The sequence below is a fragment of the Ambystoma mexicanum genome, chromosome 3p (genome assembly GCF_040938575.1).
Source record: "Ambystoma mexicanum isolate Mex_15411 chromosome 3p, UKY_AmexF1_1, whole genome shotgun sequence".
Taxonomy (NCBI): domain Eukaryota; kingdom Metazoa; phylum Chordata; class Amphibia; order Caudata; family Ambystomatidae; genus Ambystoma; species Ambystoma mexicanum.
In genome coordinates this window covers 810,050,778-810,068,209 of record NC_090925.1, presented here as the reverse complement: position 1 = coordinate 810,068,209, position 17,432 = coordinate 810,050,778, and the positions used below count along the sequence as shown (strand labels likewise).

The following is a 17,432-nucleotide window of genomic DNA, read 5'->3' as shown; positions in this document are numbered from 1 at the left end:
TCACTGCCAATCAGCTGGCAACAGCTACTAGCCATGGTCAACGTTCATATGCTCTGCGCATGCATTCCAGATTCTAGTGATGCCAGCTTCCAGACGACCTGCCCCTGTCAGCACCCGCATTTGATCTTGCTCATCTAAACCCACAAAACCAAGGTAACTAGCTTTAGACTACGCCATTACCTTTTCTATCCTCGTCTTTCCTATGTACTGTCCTCCGGCCCGTGCTCTTACACAGTACGCAGCCATAATTATGTACCGAGACATTAAGCTATTGTACCTGGACACTGATTGTGCAATATCACTACAGCCGATGGAAGCTCACACCATTTCCGGTAATTAATCTACAACCACCTCTCTATGTGTAAATCACTGTCTCACAACGTATATGCCAGCTTATGTCACATATTGCTTACACTGTGCATGTCTGCATGTACCGGGTAATTTCGAATTCTCCTGTATTTTATGACCTTATGCCTCATACTAAGATATACCATTCAAGTATCTCAGTAGCTGCCTGTCCTAGCCGTGTGCCCAAAATTCTGTCTGCGATTTAGATGACCCATTATTTGCCTAACTGTCGCATTTACAGCATTTTAGCCTGTGTTCATGGTTACATCTATAGTGATTTTAGCTTATATTGCTTATCTTGAATTTAGGTGGCCTATTACCTATGTTCATGGTCGCATCTATAGCTTGTTTAGCCTCTGTTCAGGGTTGCATTTACAGTGATTAGTGTCAGTGAGCTCCCTCTACCTCCTCCGCTGCCCGGTGTGACTTATCTTGCACCTAGGTGTCGTGCACTACCACCATGCTCCTTAGGGCGCTCCTTATACTGTACCATGTACTGCCCTTTCAGGCACCCATTGCCTCTCAGATACTCACACTTCCCCCACGGCCGATAATCAATCAGCTATTTGACACATTGATTCACCTAAGCCCCTACCACCTGACTCTGTCTAGTGTGATCCCTACAATGGGCCCCGCGACCACCACCATAGGCCTACATTACATCAACAACCACACCAACCTTTATCTCAATGACCCGGCCCTCTGGCTGGAACACTTCGCTAGGAAACCTACCCCAAATCAACCGTGCTCTTTATCTCTCAGAAACAAGAGATTAGGCACTAGTTTCCACATACGACCTACTCGCAGTAACATCTCCAAGCAAACACTACATACACCACCATGCTCACCCTCTCCGACCACTAATAGCAAATCCTCTACTATAAAGGCTAAACCGCCTCTCATCAAGGGCGCCCTTATCAACGCCAGATCTCTTACAGCGCACGCATTAGACATTGCAGACCTCATCACATCCTCAGACCTTGACTTTATTGCCATATCTGAAACTTGGCTACATGCCGCATCTGGCCCCTCACTGTCCCTTGCCTTACCACCCGACTACGGTATCACGCGATGTGACCGAACCACTGCCCAAGCCAGAGGTGGTGGCGTGGCCATCATCCATAAAAACACTCTTGATCTAAGAGTGTCGACCAACTCCAAACTTGAGTCCGCTGAATTACTATCAGTTAAACTCTCACTAACTCCCACTCAAACAGCCACCCTCCACCTCATCTACAGGCTCCTAGGCCTTGCACCATCCTTTGTAGGCGAAATATCCACCCTCCTCCTCGACAATACTAAAACCAACTTTCAAATTATCATCCTAGGCGACTTTAATTTGGGACTTGGTGACCCAAAAGATCCCATTGCACTGGATCTGGAGAATGCTCTAACCAACTTTGGTTTCACCCTGCACATTCAAGAGCCTACTCATACTGAAGGCAGGACCCTTGACTGGTTAGCCGGCTCCAACTGCAATATTAATGTCCTTGCCAATACCCCCTGCTTATGGTCCGACCACCACATCATCACCTTTAATATTGAAGCCACCCCGTGTCCCGACTCTGATAGCTCCAGCCCTCCCCACTAGAAATAAAAGGGACATAACCAAGAAGAAACTCCTCCCTCTGCTACTCCCATCCCTTAATGTGGCCACTGACTCCTGTAATGATCCCACCACCCTAGCAGACATCTACAACCATAGTATGCTCACGGCTATTGACTCTATCGCCCCCATCAAACTCAGGAAGGCTAAACCACATGCACACCTTAACTCCTGGTTCACACCACAGTTAAGAGTGCTCCGCAAAGCTAAACGCTGTGCTGGAAATCGCTGGAAAAGTCACCCCTCTGATGCGCATAACGACGGCTTCTTCCTTGCATCGCTCACTTACAAAGAAGCCATTATCACTGCATAAAAAGACTCCCTTAATAACCGCATCCTGCAAGCTGACCCGAACACTAAGGAACTCTTTAAGATCCTGAAAGAGCTTGAAACGCCAGCCACCCACCCTGACACCTGCATTAAAGATAGTAAATGGTGTGCCAACATCCAGTCAGACTTACTGAATACAATCTCTATGCTACAATCCAAAATTAAAGACAAACAAGATAGTCTGAAACTGGATAATCGCTCTATCATCCCTGCATGGGCCCTCTCTCCTGACTCGCCTAATCCTAAACCTTGTGCCTTCTCACCGCTCACTATTATTGAGGTGGAAAACATCATCTTGAGGATCAAACCTTCCAACTGCCAAGGTGATCCCTGCCCCGCTCCCATTGTTAAGGAATCTGCCCACGACTTGGCCCCATTCATTACGTCCTCCTTTAAAACAGGTATTGTCCCTGACAACCTTAAGGATTCATGGGTGATCCCATTGCTTAAAAAACCTTCTTTAGACCCAAGCATACCCACTAACTTCAGACCCACAACCACCGTCCCGTTCCTGCTCAAAATCTTAGACCGTGCAGCATACCTGCAGATCCAAGATTACTTGGAATCCAATCATCTTCTAGGTCTTAGACAATCTGGATTCCGTCCCAGACACGGGACTGAGACGGCTATAATAGATCTCAAAACACAAATAGAAGTCCTGAAGGACAAGGGCAAACTAGCCATGTTACTTCTCCTCGACCTTTCTGCGGCATTCGATTTGGACAATCACCAAATCTTATGCAGGCATCTCCAATCTGCGGCCCACTTCTCTCCGTCTGCCACAGCCTGGATCAAATCCTTTCTGAGTAATAGATCTATGCGGGTCTTTTCTCAATCCGCAGCTGCAGATCCCTCTCCAATTCACTGTGGCGTCCCTCAGGGTTCTTGCGTGTCACCTACACTCTATAATGTCTTTACTAAACCTCTCTTTGATGTACTTGACTATCTGGGTGTCTCCTACATAAACTACGCCAATGACACCCAGATACTCATTCCCATTACTGGAGACTACTTAGTTGACACCAAGGCCCTGAATGACATCTCCCTGGTCATCCAAGCCTGGGTGGCCCAACACCAGCTATGCCTCAATGACGACAAGACAGAGCTCCTCATCCTGGGCATTATGCAACGCCTTAGCAAACTTGAGCCATCCTACCAGTCGTTTATCATTGATAGCAATACCATCCAAGTTTTGAAAGACACTAAAAATAAACTACAAATCACCCAGAACAACGCTATCAGAGCTGCCTTAAACATCCCTCGAAACCGCCACATCTCTGAATCCAGAACCAATCTACAGTGGCTACCTGTCAAACAGAGAATTACTCTGAAATCACTGGCCCTCACGCACAAATGCTTGGCTAACAAGGCCCCCCGTACCTCTGCAGTCGGCTATCCCGCCATGCGCCTATCCGACTTCAAAGAACCGCCCAGACCTACTGTTTATCGATCCCTAGGTTCAAACTTCAAAAAGCTGGTGGCACAAGCTTCCCTGTCCTTGCCTCCAAGCTATGGAATGCCCTCCCTTTAACGCATTCAAGTCCAAAGCGAAATCATGGCTCTTCAATCAGCACTGAAACATGCTCTGCACACCTCAGCCCTACCAGCATCAGCCCACTTATCTTGCCTGCTGTACATTTTTGTCTCTATGTCTCTTGCAAAATATTTTGCTCTGTAAATTATGTATATTGATATACTCGTTGATTATTATGTATGTACATTCGCCCCGTGCTTAAAATTCTGTATTTTTATATGCTCTGTATGTAACTCACAAGTTGCGCCCTGCTGCCTCCGGGCCTGATGGTACACGTTACAAATAAAACAAATACAAATACAAATACAAAACTATATACACAGGCAGCGTGCTAGTCCTCTCGAATCTCTGACAATGCCTCGACCAGGGCTGAGTCACAGGTACCATCCTCCTCCCAGAGGTGGGTCCCAGTTGTTACCTGGAGGGCTTGCAGGTTGGCCAGTATCTGCTGCTCGGCCTCCTCTGCCGACCTGCAAGTCTCCTCCAGGATGGCAATCTGCCTCCAAGCTCGCCTTAGCACCGCCTCAGCCCAGGCCACCTTCACAGCTGCTTCCCCTGCCCGCTGCCTGTCTGCCACCAGCTGCCTCTGGTACTACCGAAACAGGGACGACAAAGCCTGCATGGCCCCCTTTGGTCCTCCTGCCTCACTTGTGCCAAATGCCTCCACAAGGTAGAAACTCCTGTTAATGACTGCCTCCTCATGGTTGCCACCTGCTGCTGCCATCCAGAGTGCAAGCTACGGAGGTACGCCCTCCAACTTGATGACTGTTGTGAGGGGCATACAGCACTTGCACTGTCCTGAGGTGCCTGCTGACCTTCCTGTACCTGTGTTGCTGTCTGTGTAGGCACAGTGACCACCCCATCTGCCTTCTGTGTGACTCCCACCTCGGGCAGGAATGAAAGCTCAACCAGACCGGGTGGCAGTAGAGGGACTGGTGCACAGGGGGACGTCCTGGAATGCAGCCCAGAAAGCACCCTGGAGGATGATTGGTATACAGGGGAGGAAGTGGAGGAGGGGGCAAATACATGGAACAGCCCACAGAGCCCACCCGAGACCAATGCTGTTTCCAGCATGGCAAAGAGGCGGCACAGCTCATTGTGATGACATATATGCCTGTACATCATCACAAATGACTGTGGTCTGCCTCGTGAGACCAGCCAGCAGGGGCAGCACATGATCCAGGATGGACTCATCAGCTGGCATCGGGATGCTGGTCTGGGTGGAGGCATCTTTAAATGTGGGCACTGCTGCAGCAAATGGCCCAGGGACAGGATGTTGTGCAGGAACCTCCATGGTGTCCTGCACATCTTCATGCCCCTGGGACAAGGTTGCAGCATGAACACCTTCCTCGATGCCCCCCCATGACCTCATGGGCTGGGCGGCAATGGCCTCCTCCTCCACCTCCACCACCATCAACCTGTCTTCCCCCCTTGATGGCCCCTGTGAGGCATCACCCTGTCCCACCACTGCAGAGGTGTCCCCCACCATAATCACCCCTTGGGACTCACCCTCAGCAGCCACGCCCAATGGCCCAGGCGCTACCTCAGCCACATCACTCCCCAAAGAGTAGGTATCATGGAGGCATGGCTGGGGTCTGCGCCGTGGTCTGGAGGCCCAGTCCCTGTATCACAGGGTGAAAGGGACCAGGAAATTTAAAAAAAATGAAGCACCCACCGGCCGCTCTTTGGGGGCACTCAAAGTGAAATGAACCTGCTTTGCAAGTGATTTACACCAAATTGGTTACCCAAATCAGGGGGCAGGATACAATACCACCAACATTCCTCCAGGTCCTGATTGCTGTGATACCTAAACCTGGTAAGGACCCGACAGACTGTGGTTCGTATAGGCCCATTTCCCTCCTGAATGTGGATGCAAAGATTTTCGCCAGGATCCTTGCGACGTGTCTGGACAGATAGCTCCCCCGGCTGGTTCATCCAGACCAGGCGGGATTTGTGCTGAACAGACAGGGGGCAGACAGCATGCAAAAGACCATCTATGTGCTAAACTCGAGGGCAGTGCGGCAGGAGGGGGGCTCTCCTGTTATCCTTGGATGCCGAAAAGGCCTTTGACAGGGTGAGCTGGGCTTTCATGGAGGAAGTCTTTGCGTCTCTGTGGATGGGCTTGAGATGGTTGGGCGGGATGTTGGCCCTATATTCAGGTACCTCAGCAAGGGTAGTGGCAAATGGTAATGAATCTGGGTTGTTTCCGTTGGGGAGGGGCACGAGACAGGGCTGCCCCCTGTCCCCGCTCATATATGCATTGGTGATGGAGCCATGGGCTGCATCTACCCGGGGGGTGAGGGGATCAGTGGGGTAAGAGTGGGGGAAATGCACTGCAAGATCAGCCTGTTTGCGGATGACGTGTTACTCTATGTCACCAACCCATCCCAGTCAGTGCCACGTGTCCTGAGCCGTTTGGAACAGTATGGGAACCTGTCGGGTTATAAGGTTAATCTGGGAAAGTCAGTGGCGTTCATGGCAGGAAACTTATCAGATACTGAAGGGAAGTACGTGAAAGGGCTCCCATTTAAAATACGGAGAGACAGGTTTTGTTATCTTCGGGTTCAGGTGACACAGAACCCTGGAGACCTTTTTGCCAGTAATTTCCTCCTTCTATGGTCGGCTGTGAAGCGGGATATTGAGCGGTGGGCAGTGTCGGGACTATCGTGGATGGCACGTCTCAACTCAGTGAAAATGGTAATCCTCCCCAAGTTCCTTTTCTTGTTTCAAATGCTCCCAACACAGATACCCAAGCCTTTCCTGGTGGAGGTTAAACGGGCCCTGTTACACTACCTCTGGGTGGATAAAAAGCACAGAATCTCCTACGAGTTATTGACGAGGCCAAAGGAGGAAGGGGGAGCGGGATTCCAAGACCTAGAGATATGCTATAGGGCTTCTCAGTTAAAAATTTTAGTAGATCACTTTACTCCGGACACGGGGAAGCAATGAATGGCAATGGATAATGAGGTTTTATCCCCAGTCATGTTGGATGAATGGTTGTGGGTCCCCAAGACACGCATCCCAGGGAGGGCCCTGCGACATCCGGTGTTGGGTGTTTTATGGTCAGTATGGGCGGTGGGAGGTGACTATAGACTACTAACAATGTGTCCCTCGCATTTGGACTCCCCCACTTAAGAACGGGATAGAAGAACCACTTGCGTTCCAACAGTGGTATGAGGCTGGTCTCAGTAGGGCAGGACAATTGTGGGTGGGAGGAACTTTCATGTCCTTAAAAGAGCTGTAGGAGGTCCTAGGTATGGACAACCTCTCGCCCTTTTGTTATCTGCAACTAAAGGGGGCTCTCACCGAAGGCAGATGGGGGACACCCTCAGGAGGGAATTAACAGACTTTGAAAGATTCTTGATCTCGTACAAGGGATCCAAGGGGTGTAATATCCAGACTCTATAAACTCCTGCTCCTGGCGGCCCGAGGGATCCTCCACCCGCGCAGGTGCAATGGGGGAAAGATATAGGCGAGGACATTGATGATAGGAGATGGACCATCATGTGCAGACATGCCAATCGCTCGACTACCATCAGGCTTTCAAGCTCCTGCACAGATGGCACTATCCCCCACAGAGCATAGCCCGGATAAGGGAGGGATATGAACCGCACTGTTGGAAATGTGGCGGAAATGTCCGGTGGTGCAGAAGTACTGCGAAGAGGTCTTGTCCTGGATAAAGGAGGTGGATGGGATAGGGAGGACCTTATCCCCATGGCTTCCCCTTTTTGGGGTGGAAGTGGAGGAAGACAACAGTGAGACACATGACTATATGTTACAGGTCATGTTGGTGGTGGCCATGTGCTGCCGGGCCCAAAGTTGGAAAACTCCACGAATGCCTGGGGAGAAAGAGTGGACCTCCAAAGTTTGTGCAATTTATAGACAAATCCAGGTCGAACATTGAAAGACTGTGGCTCCCCTTTTTTGAAAAATACAGACGGACTGCTTGAAGTCCTTGGGGAACATTTGAGGAGCGAGCCTTGTGGAGTACAGGTTTGGGGGGGAAAACACAGCGTCTGTGGGATATGGGGCCAGTGATGAACTATGAGAAGTGGAAGTTGATGTGCCCAAGGTTCTAGCGTACACTGTAGAGCTATTGTGAATGGAAAGTGAAATGATGTTCTGGGGGGTCCGACCCATGGTGTAACAACAAATTAATGGTCCATGGCTAAAAAGAAAGGGGGGGCAATGTTATAATGGAAATTAAAGGATGTGTTATGATTGTTATTGTATGATGTTATAACCTGAGTGCCAATAAAATCTAATTAAAAAAAATGTATTACGCAAAAAATAGTTGTGCATGTATGGCCCTCACATGTGCACAACATCGTAATATGGCATCCTTACTGTCCGAGCACATCTTACCATCAACTGACATAGCTAGTGCACGAGTGGCCCAAGTCACCAACAAACACAGTGCATATACCAGTGCATGTCCAAGGGAGTAATTGCAATCATGCATGCACATGCTCAACACTCATACACTGTAGAGCAGTGCACCACATGGCTACTCACCAGCAGCATCCAGACGTTGTTGCCAAGTTTCTGTAATGGCTAGGAAGTCGTAGTCTTCAGTCGAGATGACTTCAGATATTTCTATGGCATGGGCGACTAAGGATCTAGCGTTTATTAAGGCTCCTTTGAGTTTAGGTGTGCGGTTTGGGTGTATAGCAGTATTTATTGCTGCATTAGGAGTGGCACTTGTTTCTTTGTTTTTTTGGTAATTGTTGTGCCTAATGTAATTATGGGTGAAAGGTTTGGGAGTAGGTTCCTTTTTGGCTCGAATTACAATTACGAATGACTCGAGTTCCTTGCTTAAATACACTGCGCATATCTTCGCACTTTTGAGATTTGAGCCCACTTTCTTTCCTTTGAGATTTAGGCCTGTTTTTGGTTCAATAGGCCTCATGTCTGACATCACCATTTATGTGCTGGCCATATACTTCAATGGGACTTGACAAATCACTCTGGCCTCTTTATTTCTGGCATTCAGGGGCTATATTTCATCCCACAATGGGTGCAGGTCTTGAGGGCCTCCCATCCCTTTTGCACAGACTTCGGCAATGGTCTGCCACCCCCTCCTCATTGATGGCATCCGTGATGGTCACCCTGATGTGTCTAGGTCCTTCAGCTCCCAGCTGCGTTGAATGGTTACAGATGGCATCATAGTTCTGCAGGAACCCATCCACCAGGATGCCAACTTCGGCACAGGTGAAGTTAGCAGCCCTCTGCCTCGCTGCCGTGGGGGTGCCGTTCGGTGATGAGGAGGATGGAGCAGACATGGCAACCCCCATGGCGGGTGTGGGTGGGCTAACAGGGTGCTGGAAATGTTCTGTCGAGCAATGGTGGTGGAATGGAGAGGCGGGAGTACAAGACAGCAAATGAGTTGGTCACATGGCTTGAAGGCCAGACACAGGAGCGGGGGTAATGGTGGGTCAGCATGCACTCCTGAACACATAAGAAAGGCCCAGAGCACATATGTTACGTGCTACACGCTGCATGCATCATGGCTACATGGCTCACGGCAATGACAGTGATAATAAAGGCAGGCAAGGCATTTTTCATTTTGGGGGTGGCCTCTGCGCATATGCGCATGTATTTATTTCCAATTTGAGGCCTCCGGTTTAGTTTATTTTTATTTGTACAGCGCGCCAAGCCCAAGGACAACTTGGCACTAATCTTACATAGTTACAGAATGTACATACAGTTTAGATACATAAATACAGAAGGTACAAATAAGAATCATATGGCAGTGAAGTGTCGATACAAGGAGGGTCATCAATACACTTAGTCATAGTTATATACAGATAATTCACAAACTGATCTAGAAAGTGCAATGGGTACAGTGGCTAAACAATGTAAAACAGTTGTATATAGAATATCCACAAGTAGACCTAGAGAATGCACTGGTTACAGTGGCTATACAGGCATGTTTACAGTAACAATGGGGGTTGTAAATCAGAATAATTAAAGTCGCATGGTATTGCAGGAGTTAACTTTAGTGGTGGTTCGGGCTGCTAAGCAAAAAGCCAACCTTTCACTTTGGATCTAAATGTCCAAAAGGAGGGTTCAGCTCTGATGGCGTTAGCAAGGGAGTTCCAACATTTAGCTGCTAATACAGGAAATTCAATCCACCAGCTGATTTTAGATTGAATTTGGGTATATTAAGGCAGAGTAGGTAGGGAGTTCTAGTAGGTCTTGTGGCTAGGTGTCTGGAGAATTTGTCTGTCAAGTATTGAGGAGCTATGTTGGCTAGGCATTTGTGCGTGATGACAAGTGTACGAAGTTTGATTCTGCTACGAACTGGGAGCCAGTGGGAATCCTGTCTGAGGGTTGAAATGTGGCTGGAGCGTGGTATGTTTAGCATGCAGCGCAGAGTGTTGTTCTGGAGAACTTGCAATCTGTTCAGGTTATGTTCAGAAGAGCCTAATAATAGAGTGTTGCAATAATCCAGTTTGGATAGGATCAAGGCCCTGGCTAGTGTAAGGCAGCTGTTAGCGGATAAAAAGGGTCTGCAAGCGTTAATTAGTTTGTTTGTGTAGGCTGTGCAAGAGGCTGTAGAATTAACTTGTTTTTTAAGGGAGAGAGCGGAATCTAGGTAAACACCAAGGGTTTTAACTTCTTTGGCGACTTTGATGATGTTGCCATCAATATTGAAGGAGTTATAACGGTGTTCAAGTTTGATCAGGCGCGCCTGTGTGCCTACAATCAGGAGCTCTGTTTTGACGTCATTTAAACATAGGCTATGTGTAGCCATCCATGCCTGAATTTCCTGATAGATTTCATTCCGTTTTTTTGGAATCTTTCTCATAGAAACCAGTGAGAGTGATGAGGACCTGGGTGTCATCTGCATAATTTGTTTAGGTGACACCCAGGATGTCAAGACGGCCAAATAGGAGCTTTGTAAAGATATTATAGAGCATGTGTGACACACACAAGCATTGGGGGACTCTGCAATGAATGGGTGCAGGGTCTGCAGCTGCAATGGGTGCAAAGACTCTTGTGGTTCTATTTGCAAGGAAGGATTGGATCCAGGAAGCCACCTTTGGAGTAAAGGCTGCCGCCGTGGAGACATGTTCAGTCAAGATTTGATGGTCAACAAGGTTAAACGCTGTTGACAGGTCCAGCAGGAGCAGGATGGCCAGGTTGCCTTTGTCTTTGGCCTCGTCCATTTGGATCTTTAGATCCAAAAGTGCAGTTTCAGTTCCGTGCCTGGGTCTGAAGCCGGATTGCCGTAGGCCGAGAAGGTTATTGTCTTCCAAATGTTTTTGTATTTGGAAGTAGGCTATTCTGTCTAAGAACTTTAAGAGGAAGGGGACTGTGGTGATGGGTCTGTAGTTTGTTGGTATGTTGGGGTCGAGATTAGGTTTTTTGAGGAGGGGCATAATCCAAGCCTCTTAGTTGTTAGGTACTTCACCGTTTTTTTACAGGACGAGTTGATAAGAGCAGTAATGAAGGGCGCCAATTCTGATGCGCCTTCCTTAATGATTGGGGGTGGGCATGAGTAGCTTTTGCAATTAAAGGGTTTAAGACACTTGATTATCTTTTGATTATGTTTACCACTTCATCTGTTGTTACTGGAAAGGTGGACAGGAAGGAATACTTGGTGGCGGCAATTTGCAAGGGTGAATGTTAGTCGCAAGGCTGTTCCTTTTTTGTCTCGATTTTGTTTTGAAGCAAGATATGTTTATCAGCTAATGCTTTTTGAATGTTGTCACACCATGTTTTGTCCTTCGTGCAGTCCTCTCAAGGAGGTGCTGGGGACTCCAATTCTCTCAGAATGGAAAGGAGCTCTTGGTGCCCGATTTTGCATTCAGGATTCTGGTGTTAAAGATTTCTCTTTTGGTGCTAGTGATGGCAGTTTTATAGGTGGCCGCTGCAGAGGCAAACCTTTCCCTGTTGGGACTAGATGGGGCTTATCTCCAGTTGGCTTCTGAGGATCTTTTGAGGTTGCGTAAAGCTTTGAGTTCAGCGGTAAACTATTTGTTTAGGTGGGCTACTGGTTTGGCCTTTTGCAGTTTCAGTGGTGCAATTTGGTTGAGGGCTTCTTCTATGGTGCCGTTATAAAGGTCGACCAAGGAGGAGGGGTCCAGATTGGGGTTGAGTGGCAAGGTAGTGATAGGATGTAATAGTGATAGGAGATTGTCTAATGTTATATTGCATCTATTCCTCAATAGGACTTGGGGTGCGATAGCAATTTGGGTGAATGAGAGGGTATTTTTCTGTATAGAGAAGGTAATGCAATTGTAATCAAACCAAGCACTGTGTTCGTTACTGAGGATGGTGGTAGAATAATTAAGTTTGGCCAGCCAGTCCAGTTTTCTACCTTTGAGGTGGGTGCGTTTGTTGATACATTGTTTAAATCCTAGTTGTGTTATGGTATTATCTAGAGTGGTGGCGTTCATGTCGTTATTGTCATACAGGCCTAAATTAAGGTCTCCAGGATTAAGATTTGTGAACCTGGTTTAGTGTTATGGGTAAGGAAATGGGTGATGTCCTCTTCAAAGGAGGAGATAGCACCTGGGGGTCTATATATGAGGTGAAGGAGAAGGGTACATGTGTCAGAAAGCAGGAGTTTTATGGACAGGAGTTCTGCTGAGAGTAAGCCAGTGTTGTGGAACTCTCTAAGGTTCAAGTGTGATTTGGCTGTAAAGGCTATTCCCCCGCCTTTGCCTAGGCTTCTATTTGCACGGATAATAGTATAGTTATCAGGGATAATTAGCGATAGAGAAGGGTCCGCTGCTGGGTGTAACCAAGTTTCTGTTACAAGCAGGAAGTCTAGGTCATTTGAGGTGATAAGATCTGCAATATCTAATGCATGGGCTCCAAGGGATTGTGCATCGATAAGGGCTCCTTTGAGGGTATGGCAGTTGGTGACGGTTGCTCCTGGAGTGACCCTGGGACGGGCGGAGGTTCTACATTGGTAGTTTTACACCTATTTATTAAAGTGCAACTGTTGCCGACAATTTCAGGTAGTGCAGAGGTTGTGGCATTTGATAAACTGGATTGCCTCATCAAATTATAAGTCACAATACCCAGAAGACTACTGAACTTATTGTAGTCTGGTCTAATGGAAGTTTTGCTAACTTGGGTCCCATTGGCACGTCTTAGAATCCTACAATTTGTTCAGAAAATTGCTTTGACAGAAAACATAAATCTATACCCACTACTTTAGAAAACAATATCTGGAAAGCCCCCTTTATATGATACAGGACTAGATAAACTAAGTAGGACTATTCTATATTTCAGCCTTCCTAAATAAGCTATAATAAGGAAGACAGTATTAATGGTAGTGGGAAAGAAAGGGGATTGACCTAAGGTTAGAAATGCATTAAACAGCAAGAAAAGCTTAGCAGAATATGTAAGGATCTACCTGCAGCGAACAAACTGGCAGGGATACATTCATTTATTTTCCTCTTGTGTTTATGTGAGTCAATTCCCTTTATTTCGACTAAATCAACTAAACACCCTGAAAAAGATAAGTACTCATACAAAAATAGCCTGTTGTTATTGAAAATGTCATTTCAGTAAGATGATTGAGTTAGTGACCGTAAAGCATTTATATATTGATAGTACACAATTAGATAAATAGTGACAGACCATATTTGCAAAGTTTATATAGAAAACAATATGGTGTTAAGCAACCGTTCCAAGGGCGGGAATGCGTGGTAACAGTCCAGCGGCCTGAGTTAAAGGCCCTAGCGAAGGAACCGGGTGGATGTTACCACCCGTTTCAGCCCTTGGAACGGGTGCTTAATGCCATGAGCTGGGACAGGGCTAATTTTAATTATTTACATTCCGTGAACAGGTCGCCTCGCAGCGTCCTGTTCACGGGCCGAAAAGACTGTTCAAAGATGGCCCCCATGGAATGAGAAGGCGGGGCTCCATATGGAGTCCCTCTTCCTTTTCCATGCCGGCAGAACTGAATCGGAGCAGAAGGCGCAGCAGCAGCAGCGGCTGCAACACTTGCCACTGCCGCAATCAGGTAAGTGGGAGGGGGACCATTTTTAAAAAAGAAAACAGAGGATGGGGGAAGATGGCGGGTGGGCAAACCAGCCATCCCATCAGTCGGCTTGGAAGGCTGGCTGAGATCGCCAGCTTCAGCCCACTTTCCTAGCCTGCTGATTGGTTGGGTCACCCCGAGGGGTGCTAATAAATGTGAAAACAGTAAAACTTTGGGAAATAGCAATGGCAGGTCAGAATAATGGATTCTGACTGCTTTGATATCTAAAGAGATGTTGGATATTTGAGGAATGTAGTTTTAATTGTTTTTAAGAGAATGATACAATTGTATTTTTTATCTGCAACCAAAATGCTACCAGCATGGATTGGGTCCTTTACATTATTCAATCTTCTGTCTTGGATGGATGAAAGGACAATGTTTATTTGACACATATGGAAAATGCATCAAGCCACAGCTGAATTCAATGCCAATATTACTTGTGTTGAATAAAGTAGAAGCCACAAATATCAAACTGAAGAGGATGTGAGTCGATTTCACACAAGAGGTGGGCCATTAGGACTGCATGGAGATCGTTCATTGTTAGTTTTAAACATTTTCCACCTTGTTGTTTAGGATGGTCTGGGATGATTATTTTTTCTGTAGCAACTGGTTGGGTGTTTTGCAATGTGGGTAAAGCACAAGAAAGCAGGTAATTCCGTTGAAGATAAATATGTACCAACGCAAAATATTGCAGCTGAAACGTGCTTGTTTGCAGATCTCTTGCTTTGGGTTCCTAGTTGCGCCCTAAGTTATAGCCACTGAATGCCTTCTACTGCCTAAAGCAGAGTTCTGAGATTTGTTCTTTGCAACTTTGCAAGAAACACGTTTTTGGTCTGGCTACAAAATGATGCCACGCTGATTTACAGCCACTTAATGCAATCTAATCTTCTGTCTTCCTCCAAACTAATAATGTGCGTGGTATCCGGTTAAATGTTCGAGACCATATTTTCGAAATGCCATTTTGTCGAAAACAAAATGGCGAATTTTTTTTTTAATGTTTTTTTTTTTCATTTTCTTTTTTATTTTTGTTTGGTTAGTAAAAAAAAACAATTCGGAAATTTTGTGTCGACAAAATTGCATTTCGAAAATATGGCGTTCGAAAATATCACTATAAACCAATGTGCGCTCACCTCACACTCACAAGAAATGTCACATGTGTTTATTTCATGTAAGATCATCCTTGGGATGAAGCAGTCACCAGTAATGGAAATGACTCACTCCTACTCCTTTTCTATCTCTCTCTCAACTGAAACCTATTCACTCAACTGCTATAGCAACCTCCTGCTTCTGTGTAATAAGTCTTATCCTGGAATTCAGCCATGCAATATTTTAGCTGAACCACTGGAAACACTGTGCCTGAACCACTTATAATGTTGGGAACAACTTGATTCATCCAAAACCCACAATATCCAGGCATTTCGGTTTATATCACAACAATTTCTCCCTGGAGGCCCCTGAAATGGAAAACTCTACGGAAAGGTTTATGTTATTCACAATGTGAATAAACTTGACATGCTGTAGTATTGGGGTTCATCGGGTGAGTCATGAAGCACGCTGGAGTCATATATATATATATATATATATATAAGAAGTCTCTTTATTGTTACATGGTTAGAGTAGGAAAGGGAGGTAAGGAACTAGTATAGCTACATCCTGTCATGTTCTTCTCCCATCCTGTGTGTGTCTCTAACTGCCACTGCTGGAACCTTGAGTGAACATAAGGTTCCAGCCCAGGTAACATTCTGTGGCTTGCATTGCTATCCCAATACAAGTCCATACTACACATGCATGCACTTACCCTGCAGTATAGAGCCATCCTAGCCACATATTCATGAAAACGGCTGGATGATGGGCCGGTCAAACCATCCCAAATACCCATGGAATAAACAGAGATGCATGTTGATGGCTAAAGATGGAGCCAGGCAGACCCTCCATAGCCCATGATAATCATGAAACAAATGAACAGAGATGCTTGGTTATAACTGTTCATTGTGTGAAGCATCTCTTGTTCACCCGGGTACTCTTTACCGAAACGCACTGACGTCTTCAAGTACAATTTTGCATTATAGTAGCACCAAGGCAAACAGTGTCCCAGTGAAATGCATATTTTTTCAAATCATGTTCACACCTATTTAATGTTTGCCTTAGTGGCATGCCCGTAGCCTACTAGCACCAAGGCAAACATTGTCCCAGTGAAATGCATATTTTTTCAAATCATGTTTACACCTATTTAATGTTTGCCCTAGTGCCATGTCCGTAGCCTACTAGCCCTGTGGCAAACATTGCTCTGGCGCAAACATGTGTTGAAAGTATTAGCACAAGGGAATTTCTTCCGTATAGATTATACCCTGAAAATGTCACTTGCACCGTTGCAGAATGTATGTGCTGAGTCTACTACAGGCTGGTGTATAGGGTGCAGCTCACATTCACAAAAGGATGCCCCAATTTCTGGCATTTACACTGAGTTGGATTATGGTACCTGTCCTTAATTATTGTTCTTTTTTTGTCTTTCTTTGTATTTAGCTACACCTAAGGTTCTTCGGAAAATGAAATGGTCTATTCTCCAACAATTCGAGGTAAAGTTAAGTTCTCAGTTTACACCTCCAGAGTTTTGACCATGTAAGTGCCAATCTCTCACAACTGTATTTCAGATTTGACAGATCTTTTTTCTGGCCTGATACATGACTAGAATTAGCCAATCCAGGACATGCTAGTTGATAAAGAAATGTCTTGAGGGTGTGTAGAACTCCTATCCCTAGGAAAGGGCTCTTGTTGCTAGTAACAGAGCTAGATTTAGCGATGCCTTGGGTGCCAAGGAACGGTCACAGACAGCACAGAAGATATAGTGCAAGTACACGATTCCAAAAGGAAGCACATACAATGGTCCTTTGAGCAGGAGTGCTCTCTCTCCCTTTCTCCGTGGTCTATGACACATTTATTTATTTATTTATTTACAGGGAGGATCCGTTTTCTTTTGATCACAAAAGATGTACAATAGATAAGAAATCAGATTTGATGGGTAGCAGTGAGCCTCTTACAATGGGGTGATTTTGAGTGAGATTCTGACCAGGCTTGTGGAGGGGAGTAAATGGAACAGTCAACAGGGGCAATGCATGGATGAGCATACACAGATTAAGGAACACCAACATTAGGCTGATAGGGATGATCATAACAACCATAATGTGCTGCATACCATTATTGTGCAAATTGATATTGGATTGGAAGCAATGGCTCAGGCGATCTGTATGCCATATGTTAATAATTTAGTTTATGACAGTTTATACACTGATCCAAAATCTGCCGCTTCTTTGGCCCTGGTGTATAGTAATACTGATATGGTTCACTCGGATCAAAACACCTCCTCTCACATTAGGTATCAATGGGATATTGACTCTGACGTTCATATCGTATCCTCTCAGTCCATCAATTTGTGACCCCACAGCATCTCTGTGTATTAAGACAGAACAGGGACTGACTAATTCCGTAAGGTGTGTATTATTAAACACACAGGGCCTCATTACACGGACGGCGGTAACCATGGCGCTATTAGCGCCATGGTTGCCACCGGTATTTTACCGATTCCGCCTTGGTGAATGGGGGAATTACCGCCC

General features: G+C 46.1%; 1 protein-coding gene across 2 annotated transcripts in view; it reads left to right on the top strand.

Annotated features, from left to right (window-relative positions):
• The window catches only part of LOC138580918 (uncharacterized), a 500,340-nt gene that overhangs the window by 459,197 nt on the left and 23,711 nt on the right, over positions 1-17,432 (top strand). For both annotated transcript variants that reach the window (XM_069651850.1, XM_069651847.1), the window contains one exon: positions 16,345-16,397. In XM_069651850.1, the coding sequence (XP_069507951.1) occupies positions 16,345-16,371 (27 nt within the window). In that variant the 3' untranslated portion in view covers positions 16,372-16,397. The remainder of the gene's footprint in view (positions 1-16,344; positions 16,398-17,432) is intronic.